Source organism: Homarus americanus, unplaced genomic scaffold (genome assembly GCF_018991925.1).
Source record: "Homarus americanus isolate GMGI-L3 unplaced genomic scaffold, GMGI_Hamer_2.0 scaffold41643, whole genome shotgun sequence".
NCBI lineage: Eukaryota > Metazoa > Arthropoda > Malacostraca > Decapoda > Nephropidae > Homarus > Homarus americanus.
This window is the reverse complement of record NW_024719383.1, coordinates 272,501-299,131: the sequence shown is the minus strand read 5'-3', so window position 1 is coordinate 299,131 and position 26,631 is coordinate 272,501. Positions and strand designations below refer to the sequence as shown.

The following is a 26,631-nucleotide window of genomic DNA, read 5'->3' as shown; positions in this document are numbered from 1 at the left end:
TCAAGTCAACGCCGCTGTCATTCCATATTGGGGGTGAAACGCAATTCATTTGTTTTGTGACCGAGTTTGTCAATACCGAGTCAGACAACAGTTCTCTCAAAATACGAACGATTCATATTGTTTACTGTTTATGGCCCATGAAGAGGAGGAGGAGGAGGGGAGAAGAGGAAGAGAAGGAGAGGAGGAGAGGAGAAGGAGGAGAGGAGAAGGAGGAGAGGAGGGGAGAAGGAGAGGAGGAGAGGAGAGGAGGAGAGGAGAAGGGAGGAGAGGAGGGGAGAAGGAGGAGAGGAAGGAGGGGAGAAGAAGAATAGAGAAGAAGAGGAAGATAGAAGAGAGGAGAAGAGAGGAGAGGGAGAAGAAGAGTAAGAAAATAGATTGGGATACGGCTGGAGCTTCTTATCAAAGGAGCATAATTGCATCACACTGATTTTTCCTTCGTTGTTGACTGTGTGAGGTGGTTGCCAGATGTAAGCAGGTCTCACGTTCCGAGAGAGAGAGAGAGAGAGAGAGAGAGAAAGAGAGAGTGACGTAATAATGTCCTGAAGCTAAGATATATACAAGGTCGACCAAGGTTTTGCTACTCTCTCTCACTCTCCCTCTCTCCTCCAACACTCCCTCTCTCCTCCAACACTCTCCCTCTCTCCTCCAACACTCTCTTTCTCTCCTCCAACACTCATATATTCTCAAGTGACATCTCTGATTTAGCTTTATGACGTGTACCCGAACCCCCTCCAGGGAACCAGACTACACGCACACACACACACACACACACACACACACACACACACACACTCTAACACAAACATACACAAACTCACACATTCACAAACAAAAACAGACACACATACACCCAATAACACATATACAATACACATTCTCACACACACACAAAGTCGTGCACACACATTAACACTCACACAAACACTCACATGTACAAACACACACACAAACAAACACACTTGCTCACCCGGTCATGGTGTGTTTATCAAATAACTGGAGGAGTATTTTTAGGAGTCATTTTTTTTCAACCTTTAATGCTAACTAGGAAGCCTCTCACGTGCAATTCGAAGATATTGTTTGGCCCTAGCTTTGGTACATAGGTTAGGTTAGGTTAGGTTAGGTTAGGTTAGGTTAGGTTAGGTTAGGTTGCCACTACTCTAAATGCGGGGAAATTCGGTTCATGTGAAGTTTAGTTCAGATTAGTTTAATTTCACCTCATGATTAAGCATACGAACGTTAACTTAACCTAACCAAAACCTATCCTAACCTAACCTAAACCTATCCTAACCTAAACCTATCCTAACCTAACCTAAACCTATCCTATTCTAACCTAAAGCTAATCTTATATATTCTAACCTAACCTGAAGCTAAGCTAATATAATCTAAAGCTTATCTAACCTATTCTAAACTAATCTAAGCTAACCTAATCTAACCTAACCTAACTCCCAAGATAGGATTAGGGTGTTTAATCATCGGATGAAATTAGCTGAGTCTAATCTTTTCCTAATCCGAAAAAAATAAACTTACGAACCTTTGAGAAAGTATTTTATAGCCATAGACTTAAATGAGCCAAATTTACCTTATAATTTATATATTTTTTAATAATAGTCGTAAGTTAATTAGGCCGGTTAAAAGGGTGTTCTTACATATCCAGTTAAGGGAGAAATTTAACTTAGGAACACACAGACATTATGATTTATATATTTTTTAATAATAGTCTAAGTTAATTAGGCCGGTTAAAAGGGTGTTCTTACATATCCAGTTAAGGGAGAAATTTAACTTAGGAACACTCAGACAATTTATCTTTGCGTCCGTAACTTAGATAAGCGAAGTATATGTGTTCCAATATGTTCTTACATCTTCTATTAGGTGAAAAACTTCTCGTTCTAAACTTTGAAAGGAGTCTTCCCCTGTGGCTGTTCTTGTCATGGGAGATGAGTTGAAATATCCCCTCACGTTGTAAAAATAGTATATATATATATTTTTCCCTTTAATTGGAGAAGGTAGAGACAAAGTGATAAATTCATCAAGCAATAAAATCATAAACAAAAAAATTAGGGAGTGAAATATGACGTGTTGCTTGCCAGAAAAGAATAAATTATCGCAGCAATTTTAATTTTTCTTTCAATGTCAACTGCGTGTGTAGATGCCAGAGGCCTCCGGGTGTCAAGTTTCTTCTCTCTATTCTTTCGCTCTTATCTTTTCTCTACTCTTTCGATCTTTCATTAACTTACCCACATTTCTCCTTCTCTTACTTTATCACTCTTTCCAAGGATATAATTAGGATAGTTGTTATAAATCTACAGACATTAACATAATATAATTATAAAGTATACAGTATTGCCTTTGAGGAAGTCGGGAATTACGAATAACACCAACACTCAGACATGCTACAGGGATAACCTTATTTAATACACAAGTAATAAACTCTACTGTTACGTGAATGAAACCTATGTCCATGGCACATCTATCGCAACGCCAGCACGAGCAATCACCAGCGCCGGCACGAACAATGAAGAGCGCATGGTATCCCCCTCCCCCACCCTCTGTTCTAGAATGATACTCTATATGGAAAGTGCCTGACGAGCCTTCACTCGCGTCCCAACAATAAGGAATGCTTTTATGACAGGAAGAAAGGTTAGGTTAGGTTGAAATAAATATACTCAGGCATTTTCAAGGCTCTACCAGTGACACATACATATACACAACACGAGGTATGGCACCATCTATGGCCTCCTGTTCTTGTTGTCTCGCTTCAATCGGTCAATACAGTCTGGCTGGAGCGTCTGAGTGGATAATTCGCCATCTGTAACTATATTAACCTAACCTAACCTAACCTAACCTAAGCTAATCTAAGCTAACCTAACATCATATTTTAACCCAACCTAGCGTAACCCAATATTACCTAAATCAATCTATCCTAACCTAACCTAAGAAAATAATAAAACATACTTAAAGAAACATTAACTTAAGTATTACGAAACTGATCATTAATTTTAAAAAACTAGGTTAAAGGAGATTTTTGTTTTTAATTCATTGTATTTGCAGCTTCCTATCGGGTACAAATATATATGACGTCACATGGCAGCAAGTGAAGGTGACGCTACGTTGGGACATAACCACTCACTGTGGACAGTAAATGGCGTACACTGAAGAGAATGTTCTATCTCTTTCCCTATTCTATCTAATATTTCATCAATATATATCTAACGCTATCTTTCCTCAATATGTCTTCTCTAAATATAGATGTAAAGTTTCTCTCATACTGCAGGTTCAGAGTGAAGGAGTTTGGCGTCGACTAGTATTCCTCGGGTGATTCTAGTTGTTGATGTTATCCTGTTATTACTGCCCCTCATTAGGTCTTTAAACGTGTAACAAGATTTATTAATTACTCATCAATACAGGTTCACGGCCATTACTATCTTCACGACAACCATAACCTCAATAGCTCCTGTAATTAGTGACATTTTATACAAGGCCAAAAAATGCAAAGGTAAATGTCGACGCAAAAAATCGTTGAAAACTCCACAATCGTCTATATTTTCTACATTCAAGGTTGACAATGAGCATCAACAGTCCATCGAAGTTGTTGGTTCAGCCTAAGAATTATTTTACTCCATAAGCATTAGTTTACTGCTCCCTGCGTGCTCGGTCCTTTCACCAGGGTGTTCTGCCGTGCACCCAACAGGCGGCTCTCTGGATCCCGGTCACACCTGTTAACTTTTGTACAGTTGCCAGCAAAAGTTCTCCCACAGCTCTGTGTAGCAAGTTTGTGGGGGGACTTTTGCTGGCAACTGTACCTGACCCATTGTGATATATCTCCCTAATAACCTCAACACACACCCGAGGTACAATAAATCTCTTATAAAACAAAGACAAACATCACAGGACAAATCAAGTAAAGTGAACAAGTTGCATAAGACACTCACCCGGTGCACGGAGGGCCTCTCGCCCGTGTACGGGTTCTCTTCAGTGTCGGAACCTGAAGCGTAGGCATCCTGCGACAGGTGGAAGTAAGGGGTGGGTCTGTGTCCCCGGGGAGAGGGCGCCACATGTGAGGGCGGCGCCAGCAGGAGGTAGAGCGCCTGTAGTCCCGACACTACAGCAGGGGGCAGGTGAGGGTCCTGAAGCATGTCTGCCACCAGCCCGTGAGCCTCGGACAGCAGCGCTCCGTCCACACTGGTGGGGCCCGCACCACCACACGACTGTAACAACACACACACCTATTAGTTATGGTATTTAGTTACAAATCATTACCTCTAAGTAATAAAATATCAGTTAGTTATCTCTTTACTGCTCTCTGTCCTCTCGTTAAACATTCATCTTATTACAAAACACACATACATGTAACTCTATCTGAATTCATCTACTGAAACTAAAACATCACTAATAATAATAATAATAATGATAATAATAATAATAATAATAATAATAATAATAATAATAATAATAATAATAAAATTCCTTCTGTAGCAAACGACCGCAACAAGGACACCCAAGATAAGGCAACAAAACTCTGTTACAAAAATAAAAACAACGAATCATCACGTCATTATTAATACCATTTTTCCATTAAACTTCACTCACGGTCGGACTTTTTTGTGATCATTTAAAACGATCTTATAGTAGAGGAATATCTATATCTATTGAAAAAGCGAAGAATAAAAAAAATATATACCATAAAAGTGATAAAAAAAAACATGAAGGGGTTTTTATATACAGGAGTTGGATCACTATTCTCATTTGGACCATCAAAGCCAGAGTGTCTTTAACCCTCGTACACGTTCAGCAACTCACGGCCCGGCCAGTCACACACAACACAAATACTTACGTCACATCCACACACACGCCACAGCCATACACACACTACACCTATATACTAAAACTAACTCATAACACACACACAACACCGACAGTCCCAAGTTCGTGGTGTTACTCGAGAGAATTCTGGAGGAGGATAACCACAAGGAGTAAACAGTGCCAAGGTCACCAATAACTGAGCATGGTGGACCTTGGTGGCCTGATAAAAAGAGGTGATTTATCCCAACAGCTTCACCAAGGCACTCAAAAGGTGTCCTAATGTGTGCCTTCGTCTGCTCGTTATGCAATATGATAAGAGAGTCTGTAATGTATTTTAACCTTTAAGTAACTGTTGTTCGTAAGTTAAATTGACAGTGGTTTGGTTTTATTCTTTTTAATGGTATATGTCAGCATAACATCTCGGCTGACAGTTACTTTGAATAATGTTGTCTAAAGAACACTTCTGGCTCAGCCCTCACAAGTGTAAGGCAGTCCAAGCACAACATGGTACGTGTTAATGTTACCATCACGTACGTACACGTATATCCAATATCACGGACATTCCTCTAAATAATGATAATAAACATAGACTTCGTTCTCGAGTCTAAATCCAAATAAGACACTTAAGTTAGCCTTTCTTTACTCTGTGAGCTGTATAAGCCAACAGCATCCAGACAATTTCGAAAGCAAGGTATAAACAAAAACGTCAATCATTACCTAGAGCGAAATATGAGTGAAGAAAATTCATATTTGAAACTGTAGTCACCAAGGGAGGCTTATTATTTCCCGTTTTCTTTTTATTGAACTTAAAGAAAACGAGCATTTGACGGGTGACTGATTAAAAGTCATTTTAGGAGCGTGAATACCTGTGTCTGGAATAATGTGATCGAACAGGTATGAAATCTAGTTGAAAAGGAGAATTTATTTATGTGATATTTGGATATTCACCTAAAATCCATACCGTTATATTTTTTAAACCTATTTTCCTGGATCAGTTTTTTGTATGCTGAATACAACGGTGATAATGAACGTTTTGGCAAATGGATAATTATTGAGTTATGGCCGTTCTTACCCTGGCAGTGAGGGAGAGCTGGCAGTAAGGGAGGGTAAGGGAGAGGGAGAGCTGACAGTAAGGAGGGTAAAGGAGGGGTGAGGGAGAGCTGACAGTAAGGAGGGTAAAGGAGGGGTGAGGGAGAGCTGACAGTGAGGGAGGGTGAGGGGGGCTGACAGAATGGGAGGGTGAGGGGGAGCTGGAAATAAGGAGGGTGAGGGAGGGCTGGCAGTAAGGAGGGTGAGGGAGGGCTGGAAGTAAGGAGGGCGAGGGAGGGCTGGCAGTAAGGGAGGGTGAGGGAGAGTGAGTAGGGAGGGAGGGCGAGGAGAGAGAAGCCACTCATCCCTGACACAGTAATTAAGAGAATAATCAAGGTAATAAGGCGGTGTTGTGTTGTGGTGGTGAGGCGACCCTTCACGCGGAGTCCTCGTGTATCACCCTCGAGTATCACCATGATCCTCGAGTATCACCATGATACTCGAGTATCACCATGATCCTCGAGTATCACCATGATCCTCGAGTATCACCATCACTATGTGCCCTACCAAGCAACATCGAATTCTCCAGCACAACACCACCACCACCAAACTCACAACATTTTACAACTTCACAACTTAACGTCACCAAACCCTACAAGAGAGAAGAAATAACAACCCCCCTATACAACTTCAACAACTACAGCAGCATAATAACCTGACGACGACTTCATGCTAATAATACCCTACAGGAGCTGGAAAACAAAGGACTTCATCATGACAAACAATACCTTCTGCAGTATAAAAAAATAAAATCCTCCTCCAGAGCTCCTGCGTAATTCATGAGTTCCTTGGTGGAGAAAATTACCATGATCTATCACCATGGGGGAGTCTTTATCACCACACTACCATGATCTATCACCATGGGGGAGTCTTTATCACCACACTACCATGATCTATCACCATGGGGGAGTCTTTATCACCACACTACCATGATCTATCACCATGGGGGAGTCTTTATCACCACACTACCATGATCTATCACCATGGGGGAGTCTTTATCACCACACTACCATGATCTATCACCATGGGGGAGTCTTTATCACCACACTACCATGATCTATCACCATGGGGGAGTCTTTATCATCACACTACCATGATCTATCACCATGGGAGTCTTACACCACACTACCATGATCTATCACCATGGGGGAGTCTTTATCATCACACTACCATGATCTATCACCATGGGGGAGTCTTTATCACCACACTACCATGATCTATCACCATGGGGGAGTCTTTATCACCACACTACCATGATCTATCACCATGGGGGAGTCTTTATCACCACACTACCATGATCTATCACCATGGGGGAGTCTTTATCACCACACTACCATGATCTATCACCATGGGGGAGTCTTTATCACCACACTACCATGATCTATCACCATGGGGGAGTCTTTATCACCACACTACCATGATCTATCACCATGGGGGAGTCTTTATCATCACACTACCATGATCTATCACCATGGGAGTCTTCACCACTCCCATCACCCACTATCTCCTCCAGGGTGTATCGAGGCCAACACACGAGACAGTAAAACGAGATTTACTGAACCACAAAACAACTGGTTGAGTCTACATGAGTACAGTACTTGTATACACACACCTTCGAGACTCCCAAACACCACCATAACAACGATGCCTTTATAACAGTAACCAACCACCACAACACCGAACAAGACAAGCACTGCGGCTGTCTTCCAACAACCAATCGGAAGGCAGCAATTCAATCCGGTAACCCAGTTCATCACTAGACATACAACGTCCGCTCTTACCGGATATTTTCGCCTCCATCCGCTGAAGACGTTCTAATGAAAATGAAACGTCAAGACCGATACAGACCTTATCTTTAAGCACACACACACACACACACACACACACACACACACACACACACACGTAGACCACAGCAACATGAAATAACGAGTCTCATAATTCTTTCTATTAACGTTTGGGACAACATCGTACATCATGAGGATTATTTATGAGGATAATCCATATTACACTTGACCTTCTACAGGATATAACTAGTTCCTTCATCTTGGTGTAGACTGAGTGTTGGTGTGCTGTATGTCGTCACCACCTGATCATACTACTGTATTTATCAACGTTCTGTAGACAGGGTCATATTGTTCACGCACACGCACGCACGCACGCACACGCACGCACGCACACGCACGCACGCACACGCACACACACACACACACCCCCAAGACAAATTGTGTAAAGGATCCCCCAAGGCAGTCAGCACCGTCCCTCACTCACGAAATCTTATGTCAAAGTAAAAACCTCCAGAACGTCTTCATCAAGGTCAGAGGCGATACAGTTATTAAAGAAGTTCGACACTTCCTCCCCCCCCACCGTCTCCTTCCCTTAATCACAGCTTGTTACAGCGGCGACTCTCCCCTGGTTCTCACACAACATGTAATTAACTCACACGAAGATGTTCAAACAGGTAGATCCTTCGACCCTATTTTGTGTGTCTTTTGATATGACGTGATGGCAGGACAGTCTCAAGTACTTCATATTAGTCAGATGAAGCAGAAGAGGGAGATCCTGGTCTGTGTTTCAACTCCTATAATGTAAAATTGACTCCTCCAACCTCCACCTCCTCAGGTCAAAACACTATCGACGCCCCCCTCCCCCTAAAAAAAAAACTATCTGAACTGACCAAAAAGAACAGCAGGACCCCTTCTTCTACCCCCTGATCTTCCCTATGTTAACTTAAATGTGTTTAGTGCTTGCTCGCCTTCGCTCTAAGTTAACTAAGTATACGACGCTCTGATGAAGTCCATGGTGTAATGATCTGTCATAGTCTCTTCTTGGACGACACACTAAGGAGTCAAGCTATAGTCATGATTAGCCTTTGGGGGAAGGGGTGGGGGAGGGGGATCTGGGTGTCTGGTTAGCTTTGTAGATGGGCATTACAAGCGTTGGTGTTATTGGTCACAAAAGACAAACAACCTACAACCACCACCATTACAACCATAGTCACCATCACTAAAACAATCACCACCACAACCCAAACAATCACCACCACCACCAGCATCACCACGACTACAACCATCACCACTATCACCACCACCACCATCACTACAACCATCACCACCACCAGCATCACCACGACTACAACCATCACCACCACCAGCATCACCACGACTACAACCATCACCACCACCAGCATCACCACGACTACAACCATCACCACTATCATCATCAGAGTAATCAACATTTTGACGCTCGGCAGCAGAATTGACATTGATTTACAAACACTTATGAGAACTGACTGGCATCTGGGAACTCACTCCTTCGATTACTGCAATGGAAGTGTGATAGACGGGTGATGGAAGGGGGGTGGATGTGTGATGGAAGGGGTGGGGATGGATGATGGAAAGCTGATGGAAGGGGTGGGGGTGGATGAGGGTGGATGGGATGAAAGGATGGTGGAAGGGTGATGAAAAGTGCGATGGCCGGGTGATGGAAGAGGGATGAATGCAAGACAAAGGTAATGATGGAAGAGAGATGAAAGTGAAAGAGAGGGGTGATAATAGGTAGATACAAAGGTAAAAGATGGAGTAATGGAACAGTATTGAAAGACAAGAAAGGGAAAGAAAGAATAAACCGGATGATAGGAAAAATGATGGAATGGCAAAGGAAAGGTAACATAAGGGTGAAAGAAGCACGCCGGATAAAATGAAAGAAAAGACGATGGAAGGGGGTGATAAAGGTGATAGAAAGATGAACTAAGGAAGACACTTAGTATGATGGAAGAGAGATGGAAGAGGCGGGAGAAAGATGGAATAACAGGCATTTGATTTAGAGAGAATTTCTTTTACTTGTAAGGTCTTGCTCAAGAAACCCATGGTGAGAGAGTGAGAGAGAGTGAGAGGGTGAGAAGATGAGAGAGCGAGAGGGTGAGAGTGAAAGAGTGAGATAGTGAGAGAATGAGATGAGAGAACTAACTTAATAATTAACAAACTGGTGCCCTGTGTGTGTGTGTGTGTGTGTGTGTGTGTGCGTGTGTGTGTGTGCGTGAGTGAGTGAGAAAGTGAAGACAAGACACGCATGAAAACACAAACCCCTCAACAGACGAAGACAGTTTATTTTCTTCCAGAGTCCGCCACTACGACAACTTAATACAACTCCACCAAATCATTCTAATAACTAAAACTACTGTAAACTAAATTAAGCCATTTGTTCCAGCTTGTTATACAGTGAAAAGGAAAATATTCAAACAATAAAACAAAAACGCATCGAACCACTGAAATTCATAACAAAGTTTCCTCGAGTTGGGAAATTGATAATGGTAATTGTGTTTCCTTACGGGCGAGAGGGAACACACAGTAAGGTGATTTGGTTGGTTTCATTTTGTGCCAGTTTAAAGTGAAACGTTTTTTTGTGCCAGTTTAAAGTGAAACGTTTATGATGTCATTGAGGTGAGATAACTTATAAGGATTACAGACTAAGGACTTAACGAGTCTTTTAGGTGATGTATCTACGTCTTTTGCGTCAAATGAACTTTTAGTCTTTAATTGTATTTACTAAGTGGTTCTGTGAGTCTTTGAAGGGATAAATTTTAATTATTAGTCACGCAAGAACCTTCAATTCCCTGTTTCAATAATGCCTAATAATAATAACAAACAACAACAACAACAACAACAAAAAATCAACAACTACAGCTCCCATAATTACTGTACCCAGGTAGCCAATGACGTCACATGAGGTAGAGAGGGGAGACACTAGAAAATAATCCTTCATTTTGTTATAAATTTATCCTCTACAAAGTTTATATATTGTAGTTTTATTTTTTTCACATGTAATCACACGACCACAAATCTATGTTACCTCAGTGAGATATAATGCCCCTATGACGTATATTATTTTGATACGTTGTATCCGTTCCCGTCGATACAATATTTCCAACACCTGTTTATTTTTCATCCATCACTATATATCTACAATACCATCTGTTAATTTTATATCCATTATCATCATCTATCTACAACATCCATCCTTTCAGCCATCTATCCATCAATCCATCAACATAATACTATCCCATTCGTCATCTATCAAGTTTATCCACCTGTTAAACTATCAATTAATCAACTTATCTATAATCACCTCAACCATCCACCAGCGTCTACTCTCCCCCCACCATCACCACCAGGGGGGGGGAGGGGTGTACCAGCTTGACATGGTGGACATAGTGAGACATGACCTGTATGTCTTATTCCATATCCTTATTAGAGGAAGCCTTGTCTCTCCACTACATGTTAGACACTGGCTGAGAGGAGGGGAGGGGGACAAGGGAAGGGGACAAGGGGAGGGGACAAGGGGGACAAGGGGGGGACAAGGGGGGGGGACAAGGGAGGGGGACAAGGGGTGGGGGACAAGGGGTGGGAGGATGGATGACAAGGAAGAAAGGGGGAGAGGGACAAGGGGGAAGCAAGGAGAAAGGGAGGACAAAGGGAAAGGAAGGATGGATGGGGGTAAGATGGGTTAGTTAAGATGAGGACGAGTAAGGTGGGGGGGGGAGGGATGGGCTTGTTGTTCTAGGTGCCACGGAGGAGGAGAGGGGAGGGAGGGAGGGGAAGGGTGGAGAGGGGAAGGGGGGAGGGAGGAGGGGGGAAGGGGAGGTGAGGAGAGGGGGAAGGGGGGGAGGATGGTAGTAGTGAAAAGGGGGGCGGGGAGGCTTGTTGATTTATTTCTTATTTCTCTTCTACCAGATAAGAGGCGTCGTCCAATCACAGCGCGGCATATGTGTGTGACGTATTTTTCACGTCTGTTTTTTTTTCTTCTGGCGTCACACTTATCGCCTCCATCGCTCATATGTTTACTTATCAGAATTTCTGGAAAATACATAATTTTTTTTCTTTCTGTCTCGTTGTCAATATCTTGGGCCCTCGCAGCGTCCAAGTAAAACACAATTACCTAGCAAATGAGGACAACCCAGAGACAAGGAAATATAACAAATATTCGTTACTACTTTCTTCATAAAATCTATAGATATATGGAAAACTTTTAGCGGAAATATACCTTCGACTTGATCACTAGATTAATATATTTCACCTAAAAAAAAAAAAAGAAAGTCTCTTCCGACCCTGATTGACCTCCTCGGCTGATGAGCTTGACCACTGACTGACCTTCATAAGCCTCAGAATAATACACCGCTTGTTGCCTCACACCACACAACGTAACTCCCATCCTTCCATAACTAAGTCGACGTTTCTTATTGTAAGTACGTCAGGGTTAGGATGGGTCACTGGTGGATTTTAATGCCTCAACAGGAGTTCGAATCCCACCTGAGAGAGGTAGTTGCTTCGGAGAGTATTATAGTCATGATGATAATGCTTAAATACTCGAGTGTTTAATAAGGCAATACTCTATCTTATTTCATGTCCCTTCATAAAGAAAAATAAGTTAAAATAAGACAAATAACCTTCCCAATTAACTACTAATACCTCAATATGGTATAAAAATAAAAGTGGGCGGCGCAGATACAGCACACTGAGGGCATAGTCTTTGGTACACAAGAAGACAATATGGCCCACACTGCCCTCTCCCGACATTCATTTCCCCCCAACTGTGCAATTTGGTGGTCATCCTGCAACTGGGTCGACTCGGGGTGCTACTGATGCGAGCCAACTCCTTCACCGCCTCCCACCACAGTACCAGGACCCATAATTCGACTGCCGACACAACATTTGAGTCATCGTGTTCACACCCTCTGAGCGGACGGACGGACGGACGGACGGACGGACGGACACTTAACTATAAAGACCATACAGGGACATAGTTAGGTGATGACATGACCTTTGACACGACCTCTGACCCACTTTTCTCTATAATCTAACACTAGTGGGAGGTGAAGCGTGACCTAGAGTTGACCTCGACTCACACACACACGGACAAGCACACGACCACAAACACGATTACAACACGACCTTTTATCTACAGGTAAGCTTTAATTCCTTCACTAATGGATACCACTTGTTTAGCTATTATTAACGAGGCGATTAACCAGCCATAAATAAGAGCCAAAATGTTGTTGATGGGTAAGGTCAACTTCCCTTTAGGTGTAACTTAACACAATAAAATTAACAAGAGAAATAAGGAAAAGATATTAATTAAAGCAATCATCAGCAAGAGTCCAATAGGTTAGGATAGTTTACGACAGGTTAGGATAGGTTAGGATAGGTTAGGTTAGGATAGGTTACGACAGGTTAGGATAGGATAGGTTAGGATAGGTTAGGATAGGTTAGGATAGGTTACGACAGGTTAGGATAGGATAGGTTAGGATAGGATAGGTTAGGTTAGGATAGGTTACGACAGGTTAGGATAGGATAGGTTAGGATAGGATAGGTTAGGTTAGGATAGGTTAGGTTAGGATAGGATAGGTTAGGTTAGGTTTCCTCATCACCGCATATACTAACCTCTCTATAATACGTAATAAATTCTAAACCTTTAACAATATGAGAAAATTTATGACACAAATTAAAAAAAACCCTTTGTAAACTCACTAATTGCTGCCCAATTACCGTAACAACAAGAAAGAAAAGTAAGACTGAGTTAACAAATAAAAACTAATAGGGGAGATAGATGTATGTATGTATGTATGTATGTATGTATGTATGTGTGTGTGTGTGTGTGTGTGTGTGTTAAAAAAACTCCTCACCTCCGTAACACACCACCAACGTGAACCCTACACCTAACACTAAATTCATCCCTGACTCTCCCTTAAAACACACAAATACTAACTCTTACAGTTCCCTGACCTCTCCTAACTTTCCTGATTCACCAGCCAAAGCTCCCAGATACACTCTCTCTCACACACTGCTGCCTCACACACACACTCACTGCCTCTATACATACACTCGCTCACTGCTTTTCACACACACACACACACACACACACACACACACACACACACACACACACACACACACACGATTACATACACAACAAACTCACTACAGTAGACCACCACAGAGGACATAATAAAGCAGATTATTACACAAGTCCACCACAGAGACCACCCTACCACAGCAGACCACCTCTACACAGCAGACCACCTCTACCACACAACAGACCACCCACCAGACCACCACCACAGCAGACCCTACCACAGCAGACCACCTCTACCACAGCAGACCACCTCTACCACAGCAGACCACCTCACCACAACAGACCACCCTACCACAGCAGACCACCCCTACCACAACAGGCCACCTCTCAACAGCAGACCACCCTACCAACAGACCACCCTACCACAACAGACCTACCACAACAGACCACCTCTACCACAACACCCCTCTACCACAACAGACCACCTCTACCACAACAGACCACCTCTACCACAACAGACCACCACTACCACAACAAACCACCTCTACCACAACAGACCACCTCTACCACAACAGACCACCTCTACCACAACAGACCACAACTCACCACCACTACAAAAGACCAGCACCGTCGCCCACTCCCCCAGTAGCTCAAGAGAGGCCTGGGGGTGGGGAGGGGGAGGGGGGGGTTACCAGGGACGAGGCATTGATTGAGAGCACTAGTCCTGTCACCCCCCCCCCCCACCACCAGCAGTGCCTTCTTCAGGACATCTTACTCCAAGGATATTTAAGCTCAGGATGTTTCACCGAAGGATATCTTAGTATAGGATGTTTCAACTTAGGATATCTTAGTATAGGATGTTTCAACTTAGGAGGATATCTTAGTATAGGATGTTTCACCGAAGGATATCTTACACTAGGATGTTTCAACTTAGGATATCTTAGTCTAGGATGTTTCAACTTTGGATATTTTACCGAAGGATATTTTAGCATAGGATGTGTCAACTTAGGATATCTGTACGTAGGCCATAATATCCTTCTAAACTTGAACGTCTTGGGTAAGGAAGTTCGGCAAAGGATATCACTAGGTAGGATTTTTTTTAACCTATCGACTTATTAACGCCAGTCGAGGACACTACAGGCCGAGGTGAAAATTCCCATGGGCTTCAGTACTACTAATTCCAAACCTAATCTGATTCACCACGAGGATTGGAACCCATTCGATTGACACATAAGGATTGGAACCCACACATTGGCACGTCATTAAGATTGGAACCCACACGAGTGACATGTTAGGACTGGGACTAATGGGCTAATTAGGATAGGGGGGGGCTAATGAGGAGTTAGGGTTCATTAACTCAAGGACTAATTAGGAGTGGGAGCTCATTAATTCTCGACCTAATTGATCACTCACTAGCTATGTCCATTTACTTATTCCCAAACATTTGCATTTCGTCTCCTTTATCACATTATCTTATATTTTTCTTTCTCTTCCTTCGTTTATTCGTGAATTTTCTATTTATTTTTACTCATATATTTTTTTTCGTTGTTTAAGCAAAATATAAAACACTTTAACAATAAATTAATGTTTTTTTTTTTAATTATTGTATTTTTTTTTAATTCGGGCGTTTTTTTTGAGGGGTTGGGGGAGGGGGGGTGTTGTTGTTTCCCAGTCTGCCCAGCACTTGTCCAGTTTTGTCTTACACCAATTTAACTCTCTCCTCTTCGTTCCGTTACTCACACACACACTCACACACACACACACACACACACACACACACGAAACACTAACTTGATAATATAAATGAAAAGTTTAAATTCAAGTTATATTATTTTTTTCCCACCTGATGGCTGATGACGTCATGTGAGGGACGGAATGAAAACCCAGAAATTTAACCCATAAATTTCAATACAATTAACATACATTCATACATCACCAATTGTGGATAATAATAATAAATCAAGAAAAAAATAAACATGTAATATTAATAAACTAAGTAATTAATTTCGTTTTAATTAGATAAAGTTGAGGAAAAAAAATGGATGTCTGGCAACTCACGGTAGTGTGTGGGTGGGAGGAGCTTAGGTGGTGACGCTGCCTCCGTCTGTAATATAATAATAATAATAATTAACGGTTTATTGAAAGAGCTTGGCAGCCAGAAGGCTGAAAATATACAGTTACATATTTGGGGAATGGGTTACGAATTACAAATAATATACAAGTGACATAAGTGACACATATAAGACATGTAGTAACTTAGATGGGGATCAGCTCAAAATACAGTTCATTTCAACATAGTGACAGTGTAGGGAGCAGTGTTTACTGGGAGTGAATACACTGATTTATTACATGTTATTGATAATTTTTACAATGGTTGGGACTGGGCTGTTCTTATAGCGATCAGTTCGTGCACGTATGGGCTGGATGCGGTTGTGGTGTCGAACAGCAATTCTCGGACAGGGGATCTCAGGTGGTAGTAGGGGCCGGTGTCGGGGATGGTGTAGAAGCTTCTTACCAAATTTGCAGATGAGGCCGTGGTGATGGTCAGTGAGAGTCGAAAGGGTCAGTGTGTTGAGCGCTTCTTGATATGTGGAGTAGGAAGGGGAGAGAATAATCTTGCATGCCCTCTTTTGCACTTTTTCTAGGTGTTTACGTTGTGTGGCATTTAGGGAGGAAGACCAGGTGGGGGAGGCATAGGTGAGCTTGGGAAGTATGAATGTTGTGTAAACACTGAGGAGCTCAGGTGCAGGAACTCCGAGGGACTTGAGTCGGCGGAGGAGGTGGAGACGGAAACTGGAGGATTTGACAACTTCACTGACGTGTGGTTTCCAATTTAGTTTGTTGTCTATGGTGACGCCGAGGAGCTTCGTGGAATCTACAACCTGGAGTGTGTTCGGACCTAGGGTAATGGAAGGAGGTGGGACAATGTCGGAGGAGAGGTTGATGTGCATAACCATTGTCTTGGTATGGTTGATGGTGACATGGTTGTTGGTGGCCCAGTTTTGGAGACTGTTCAATAAATCCTGAAGGGCGGTATAGTTGGGAGCGGAATTGTTGACGCTGATCCCAATGGTGGAGTCGTCGACATATTTCCAGCGAGCAGGGGCTTCTCTTAGGGCATCATTGATGAGCATAAGGAAGCAGAGTGGTCCCATCTTGGTGCCTTGGGGACGCCACAGGTGAGTGACTGAAAGGTGGAGACAGCCCCTCGGAAGCGTACAGCTTGGCGTCGGTCACTGAGGAAGTCTGTAAGCCATGGTATGAGACTTCTCCGAAGCCCGAGGTCAATAGCTTTGTTTATGATTATATTGTGGTCGACTAGGTCGAACGCTTTAGTGAAATCAATGAAGGCGACAGCTACAGACGTTTTTCGTTTCTCGAGATGGCGGTATATGTAATCGAGAAAGCTGACAAGACAGTGAGTGGTGGAGGAAGTTTTCATGTTGCCAAATTGCTGAGGGTCTACGACTCCTGCAATATCAGCATAAGCCCAGTCAAACACAAAACTTTCACAGATTAGGCTGGGTATTGGGGTGATTGCAATAGGTCGTAGCTGATTTAAGGATTGTGGGCTGGTTGACTTGGGCACTGGTGATACATAAGAGGTCTTCCAGTCAGCTGGGCATCTGGCTTGACTGAGAGAAGCATTGATGATGGAGCAGAGGGGTTTAGCAAGCTCCGGGGAGAACTCCTTGAATAGTTTCATTGGTAAGTCAATGGGGGTGGTAGAGCGTTTTAATTTTAGTTTGTCCAGGCGTTTTGCTACGTCAAATTCTTCTACTAAGTCAGTGGGAAGGGGGGCTGGTAGGTAAGCAGGGAGAGTGGTTGTGTCAAGCCGTGGGAGCGTCTGGCATATAGTAGCGAAATGGTTATTTGTTTGCTCAGCTGCGTCAACATTAGTGAGGTGGCTAAGGAAGGGGAGGGGGTGTGTCATATTGTTTAGTCCACAGAGTTCTTTAAGCTTACCATACCATTGACTGATGTTGGTCTGCTTCAGGTGTTGTAATTTGGTTGGGTAGTGGGACTTCTTTGCAGTGCGTATTTCGCGGATGACTCTGTTGCGAAGTGACCTGTAGCGGATGTGGTCATTGAGATGAAATGCTCTGTCTCTCTGTTGCATAAGTCTTTTGATCCGAGGTGTGATCCAGGGCAAGTGTGTGTGTGTGTGTGTGTGTGTGTGTGTGTGTGTCTGTCTGTCTGTGTGTGTGTGTGTGTGTGTGTGTGTGTGTGTGTGTGTGTGTGTGTCTGTGTGTGTGTGTGTGTGTGTGTGTGTCTGTCTGTGTGTGTGTGTGTGTGTGTGTGTGTGTGTGTGTGTGTGTGTGTGTGTGTGTCTGTCTGTGTGTCTGTGTCTGTCTGTCTGTCTGTGTGTGTGTGTGTGTGTGTGTGTGTCTAGCTATATAATTTCCAAGATTATTTCATGTTGTATAAAGTTGTTGGAAGAAAAAGAGGGAAATTTAACAGTAACTAAATTAATTCGATTACCTGAAATATTAGCACCGGGCTTATTTCACCTTAAGATTAACCACACTTAAACCTAACCTAACCTAACCTAAGGCTAACCTAACCCCCCCCCCCCAAGTAGTGTCACGGTTATTTAATCATCGTGTAAAATAAAATAACTTAAATTTGAAGAAAAAATAATAAATAAAAAAATAATTAAAAAACACAAAATAATATTAAAAATCCTTCACAAAATCTCTGTTTATTTCTCACTGCTGTTCGTGATTACCTCGCGTGACGTCACACCCGAGGCTCCAGTTTGTGAGTTTTATTTGCCTGATTTTTTTTAATGAGTTAGGAACTTAATCTCAGCTCACGTCAACAAGTTTATTCTATTTTTTTTTTAATCTATATATAAATAATCCCAACAATAGTGGTGGTGAATATGGCTCTAGAGACGAGGAGAGAGAGAGAGACTAATGATACCACCACTCACAGCAGTTCTTAAATGTTCACTGTGTTCAATATCAAGAAAATGTTCACAAGATCACCACCAGCAGATGAGATGCTTATGGGACTCTCTCTCTCTCTCTCTCTCTCTCTCTCTCTCTCTCTCTCTCTCTCTCTCTCTCTATAACCCTTCTCGCCTTCTGCATACGTTTCCTCCCATCACCCCCTCCCCCTCCCAGCCCGCCCTGGCCCCTCCTCAGTTCCCCCCCCCTCCTCCCCAGGGTCTCTGTGGCCATGGGGCAGAAACGTCAATAAAGAGTGACGTCAGAGTGATGACGTGGGCTGGCGGGCGAGGTCACCCAGCACCACGTTGCCAGTTTTAACTAAAGTTACTTAACAGTCCTTAGTTAAGAGTACATGTGTTGTGTGTAGTATCATTATTTTTCTAACGACAACAAAAACAACAAAAATAACAACAACAATAACAACAACAATAATAATAATAATACTAATAATAATAATAATAATAATAATAATAATAATAATAATAATAATAATAATAATAATAATAATAATAATAATAATCAGAATTAGTTTATTATTATTATTGTCTTATTATCAAATCATTATAATCAATATCACCATTCTCATAATTATAAATATAAATATTGTCATAATTATCATTATCATCATTACAGTCATGGTAGTAATTACATGTATGTGAGAGGTCAATATATTGTTCCTTAAATATTTTCAAGAATTATGGTCTTTCAGGGATTTTATTTAGGCCTATGGGAATTTAATGTTGTTCATTTAGGATTTGGTAAATAATCAGGAACACTGAGTTATTTTGTAAGTTTCCTTGGACCAGATACCTATGTTATTTTCTTTAATCTACACCTATCCTAACCTAACCTGACACCTGAACTAATCTAACGACATAAACTAAGCTACCCTGACCTAACCTAACCTGACTTGACCTATCCTAACCTAACTTGACCAATCCTAACCTAACCTGACACCTGAACTAACCTAACGACATTAACTAACCTACCCTGACCTAACCTAACCTGACTTGACCTATCCTAACCTAACTTGAGCTGGGCAAGAAAGAGGGTCATTTGGAGGACCCTTGAGAGGTTTGAATCGGATGACCTTACAAGCAACTCTAACTTTCTTGATTCAGATTTCACTTTACGCTTTAATGAAGAAACTGTATGATATGACCCTTATACATTCATACATACAGTGTTATTGGTATACATATGTAGTGGAGAACATCGCACAGCTAACATTTAATCAACACTAAACTCCAATATATAAATTATAAAAAAACCCAATATATATATATATATATAAAAAATGTTGGAATCACTTGAAGAATTTCCTACCAATCCAGCTTAATTCACCTGAAGATTAACCACCCTAACACTATTTGGTTGCGTTGGGTTAGGTTGGGTTGGGTTGAATGGGGTTGGGTTGACGTTAGGTTAGCTTTAATCTTAAGGTGAAATATGATAAAACAAAAGGTAATATAAAACTAATTTACTGATGACATACGGACGAAAAACTTCCACGTTCTAAAAAAAAAGTTCCTAATTTTTCTTCAAGTGGTAATTAAAGTTTATTTTTTTATCCCCCCCAAAAAAGCGCAAAATTTTGATGTCCCCTAAAGTGTGGGGTCCCTGATTTGCCCTTCCCTAAGGCTGTCATTGTCTCTCTCACAATGGGACACCGAATCAGAGCGCACTGGAGTCTTAGCTCAATACTGTGATGAACGCCGCCACCGAAAATCCATGCATTAGTGGTTTGTTTGTTTATATATACCTCCTTGATAAAAAGATTAACACCCACAATATATATAGGTGAGAAATAAAAATATCCGGTAACTATAAGAGTGTAAGTGAATTAAATTTTATTTCATCTAAAAATCGAGAAATGGAAGGATACCTCGGGTGAGATGCGCAACCAGGGGGGCACCAGGCAAGTGATGCCAATTTGGGAGACTTGTCCACTTGTAAAAATAATAATGATAATGATAATGATAATAATAATAATAATAATGATAATAATAATAATAATAAATAATAATAATAATAAATAAAATAATAATAATAACGACAATAACAATAAAAAATAATAATAAACATAAACATAAACATAATAATAATAATAATAATAATAATAATAATAATAATAATAATAATAATAATAATAATAATAATAATAATAATAATAATAATAATAATAATAATAATAACTAGCCGCAATAAAATTAATATAAAATATCACTTAACCTAACCTAACCTAATCTAACCTAACCTAACCTAACCTAACCTAACATTAGACTAAAGAAACACACTGCGGTATTAACTTTGCAAACATTATGCTATGGAAATGTTGGGAAACGAAACTTAAACCATAACACAAAAAAATTCCAACACCTGACCTGACCTGTGGCTTTGGCCTACCCCTGACCTGTGACCTTGACCTACCCCTGACCTGTGACCTTGACCTACCCTTGATCTTTGACCTCTGTATAACGAGACGTGAAAATGTATTTATTTTCAGGCATGGAAACGTAGTGTGTGTGTGTGTGATAATAGGGAGTTATGTGACACACTCTCTATCAACTCCCTGTGTAGTCCATTACCCACTCCCTGTGTAGTCCATTACCCACTCCCTGTGTAGACCATCATCCTCTATATATTGGAGAATGTGAAGGACCGTAATGTTTACATAATTTAGTTTCTCCTGGGAAAAAGAACAACTGAGATTTTGCTCCTCCTGGGGAAAACACAATATCTCGGCTTATGTTTTACCTGGAGGAAAGTAAGCCAGAAATTTGTTCGTTCTGGGGAAAAAATAACGCCCATGAATTAGTTCCTCCTAGAAAAAAAATAATACCCACGACCTAGTTCATCCTATAATATACATAACACCCTTGACTCAGATCCTCCTGGGAAATATAACACCCAGGGTTTAGTTCCTCCTAGAAAAAAACATCCATGGTTTATTTCATCGTTGGGAAAATAATATCTAGTATTTAATTTCACATGGGAAAAATAAAACACCTGAAAAATTACTCCTCCGTGGAAATTGAAATCCAATGACTCCCCCCTCCCCAAAAAAAAAACACATACAAACTTAAATAACAAACAAAAACACAAAAACCCACGAGAGATTCAGCCACAAACCCAAACTAAAAACTAAACATTCTGTCAAAAAAAAAAATAAAACAACAGACAAAATAAACAAAAACAAACACCGAAATCCCCAAATCCTAAAATCAGAGGCAAATCCCAGGCTGAAGAAGGAACCCCGAAATATCGAGTAGGGATGAAAAAGCCGGAGGGGGTAGCAGGTGGTGGTGGTGAAGAGAGAGAGAGAGAGAGAGCATCGATAGCTGTCCCGGTATTGACAATAGGTACACGACGTTACCACCACGGCACAAGGGGCAGCTGAGCCTGAACACCTGGGTATAGAACATAATGTAAACACGGAGAGGTGGAGGGAGGGGGGAGGAAGGAGGAGGAGGAGGGAAGGAGGAAAAGAAGGAGTAGGAGAAGAGGAGGAGGAGAAGAAGTAGAAGAAAAACGAGAAGAAGTAAACAACAATAACAACAAGACTTGGGGCTGGATATATACGGCAAATTGACCTTGACCTTTGACCCCATGGCCCCCCTTTTAAATCAATAGTGACCTTCTCCTTAGGGTACACGTGTGCAGTACAGTGTTCATCGCCGAGTTCAGGGAAAGTTCACACACACACACACACACACACACACACACACACACACACACACACACACACACACACACAGAGCATCAGTAAATGACCCATGTGTGCATCTCAAGTCCAACACTCGATAGATTCCCGAACCAACGCCATTCTGAGGAAAACAGTTACAATCATTCCTTCATTCTTACTAAGTCAAGTATGATTAAGGGCTCAGTTCTAATGGGCCCTAATCCTAAAAGCTGGGTTAGGTTACGTTGGGGCCTATTAAAACTGGGGCCTATTATCATCACTTGACAAAAAAATCCAGAAACGAATGACCATTTTTTTTCATAATTGTATTTTTTTTCCTTTAACCACATCATCTCATAGTTAATTATTTCCATCTTCAATCACCGAACAGAATCATAATAATATGTACTAAATTAAGATAAACTATATAAATAACGTTAATAAGTCATGGTAAATAATTCCTAAATACTTGTATGAAGAAGAAGTTAAATATCACAAAACCACAACAACAAAACAATAATAATTAAATAAATAAATAAAACAATACAATAAATAAATAATATGAACAGAACCACAACAATAACAAACAAATAAATAAATAAATAAATAAATAAATAAACAAACAAACAGCTATCGTAACCAAAACAAATTAATTCTCCAGCAAGTTAAAATTACATGTACTGTCTCGGTAAGGTTGGATGGTATGATGTCAACAAGTCACCACCAAAATATTTCCTCCGTCCACGTCAAGAATATCATTAAAGTTACGTTAATTGAATTGGCGGCTGGTCCAAAGGGGCCCCCTGTTCTAATGGGCACCTCTAGTTCTATTTGGTGTCAATCTTGAGAGGGTGTTAGAAGTAATGGGTGCTAGACCTAATGGGTGCTGTTCTAATGGGTGTCAGTCCTAATGGGTGTCAGTTCTAATGGGTGCCACGTCCTACTGATCCACAATACTACTAGTACGAACCAAACTTAATAGGCCCCCCATTATAATAGGTTACACTAAGTCAGGATGGCACCTATTAACTAGTGCCTATTTAACATGGAACTGGGGGATGTAGCTTGAGTTAAGTTAATCTGGCTCCTCCTATTCAACCTCTCCGCCGATGCCTCTCTTTGGACAATGAATTCCCGGAATGACGTCACGCATAATGAACCAATCAGGGCGTTGATCGGTAGTGACATCATGTAAATAGACCAATCAGGCCCCTCGCAACAGTGCCATGTAAATTAACCAATCACAGTGTTGACAGCCTAAGAATCATGACAAATTGTTTACGGCTGGCTGTTGGTTAAATAACAACCTCCTCCCTCCCTCTCTCCCTCCCTCCCCCTCTCTATTCTATCTCACTTCTCTCCTTTTCCTCTCTCACCTTTCTCACTCCTGTTCTACTTACTATCTCCTTCGTGTGTTGACATCTTAGTTCATTTACCTGCAACGTAAGAAAAATGCATTATTACAGGTTTGGAATAAGTATACATACATACATACACACACACACACACACATACATACATACATACACACAAATAACACCAGGAAGAGGGGAGCTAACGGAGATTGTTTTTTCCAGGAGGTTCAGAACCAGATTTCCCGACCTCAAGGAAGACGCCATATAATGGACACGATTTGCATAACATCATTGCTGTTTTTTCCCCAGGATGGGTGTGTGTGTATGTGTGTTTTACTATTACTTCTACTATATAATAATATATAAAATAATAAAATAATAATAATAATGATGATAAAACTCCCTCCCTCCAACCCACATACATACATACATACATACATACATATACCCCACCCCACTTACATATACATACATACACCCTCCCTCCAGGTCTCAACCTCCCTCATTCCAGTCTCACTAATGACCTATGACTCTAGTTAGCCTGAGTCCTGCCTTTCTAATGCCCTGCATCCCTCACACTAATGCCACTATACACACCACACCCTCACACTAATGGCCACTATATATACCTACACCCCTCACACTAATGACCACCACATCTCACACTAATGGCCACTATATACACTACACCCTCACACTAATGACCACTACACCCTCACACTAATGACCACTATACACACTACACTCACACTAATGGCCACTATAACTCACATAAACTATACACACCACGGCCACAACCCACACTAATGCCACTATACTCCTCACACTAATGGCCACTATACCCTCACACATGGCCACTACCTCACACTAATGGCCAATATACACTACACCCTCACACTAATGGCCACTATACACACCACACTCTCACACTAATGGCCACTATACCTCACACTAATGGCCACTACACCCCTCACACTAATGGCCACTACACCTCACACTAATGGCCACTATACACACTACACCTCACACTAATGACCACTATACACACTACACCCTCACACTCAATGACCACTATACACACTACACCCCACACTAATGACCACTATACACACTACACCTCACACTAATGACCACTATACCCTCACACTAATGACCACTTACACCCTCACACTAATGGCCACTATACCCTCACACTAATGGCCACTACACCCTCACACTAATGGCCACTATACACACTACACTCAACAATGACCACTATACACACCCAACCTCACACTAATGACCACTAATACACCCCACACAATGACCACTATACACACTACACCCCTCACACTAATGACCACTATACACACTACACCTCACAATGCCACTATACACACTCACCTCACACTAACCACCACTACACCTCACACTAATGACCACTATACACACTACACCCTCACACTAACCACCACTACACCTCACACTAATGACCACTATACACACTACGCCCACACTAACCACCACTACACCTCACACTAATGACCACTATACACACTACACCTCACACTAACCACTACTACACCTCACACTAATGACCACTATACACACTACACCCCCACACTAACCACCACTACACCCTCACACTAATGACCACTATACACACTACACCTCACACTAACCACCACTACACCCCACACTAATGACCACTATACACACTACACCTCACACTAACCACCACTAACACCTCACACTAATGACCACTATACACTACACCTCACACTAACCACCACTACACCTCACACTAATGACCACTACACCTCACACTAACCACCACTACACCTCACACTAATGACCACTACACCTCACACTAACCACCACTACACCTCACACTAATGACCACTACACCTCACACTAACCACCACTACACCTCACACTAATGGTCGCTTTACACCTCTCTTCTAGCATTATTAATCCTTATTTTTATCATTGTCTTTTTTATCACATTTTGTATTTCTCTTTTAGACGTTATTGGTGTTTTTTGTCTTCTATTTACTTGTTTATCGCGTCTTTATGTTCTTCCATTACCCTTTCCACTTATGGTTATTGTCGTCTCTCTCTCTCTCTCTCTCTCTCTCTCTCTCTTTCTGTACTATACCTTACCTTTATCTCCTCTTCTTCACCTGTTTTCTCTCTCTTTATCTCACTCTCTCTCCATCTCTCTATCCCATCACTGCCACCAAACAAAGTCCATCTAGATCTTTTCCTTACTAAACCAACTCCTTTTCTGTCTCTTCCATCACGTTTACCTCCCCATAAAATTCCATCTTCTTCCCTCCTTTCGTCTCTCTCTCTCTCTCTCTCTCTCTCTCTCTCTCTCTCTCTCCATCACAAAGGCTCCATCTACATACCTTTCTTTGTACCCCTCTCCATCTCACTACCATGTCCACACTCCATCCCACTCAAGACTTCTATCCCTCTCTACCAAAACGAAGTCGAGTGTTTTCCCCAGTTCCTGACACGTCGAACTCAAGAGCTAGATTTCTCCACATGTAAGACCCTCTCCAAGACCCTCTCCATCCAGTCTTGTTCTCTCCCTCAAGCTTTTTTTTTCCATCTTATAACACACACACACACACACACACACACACACACCATCCAAGTCAATCCACTAACCACATCCACTCCAGCATCCAATTCCCTCCATCCTGCTATCATTCATCCTCAGTCAATATCCTACACCCTACCCCAACGAGAGAAGAACACATCCTTACTCATCCTCTCTCTCTCTCTCTCTCCATCCTACCAATCCTTCACCTCCTCTGACAACCTAATCCTTCAATTTGACCTCCCTGTCTTATCCACATCCTCCTGTGATCCATCCTTACCTAGTGTCTCTCCAGTCTCCGATCCTTCA

The 26,631-nt window shown here is 41.7% G+C and overlaps 1 protein-coding gene across 1 annotated transcript in view; it reads right to left on the bottom strand.

Annotated features, from left to right (window-relative positions):
* LOC121860059 (cGMP-inhibited 3',5'-cyclic phosphodiesterase A-like) overlaps positions 1 to 26,631 on the bottom strand; it is a 126,477-nt gene that overhangs the window by 36,954 nt on the left and 62,892 nt on the right. Inside the window, exon 4 of the mRNA XM_042357074.1 lies at positions 3,930 to 4,205. Coding sequence (XP_042213008.1) covers positions 3,930 to 4,205 — 276 coding nt within the window. The remainder of the gene's footprint in view (positions 1 to 3,929; positions 4,206 to 26,631) is intronic.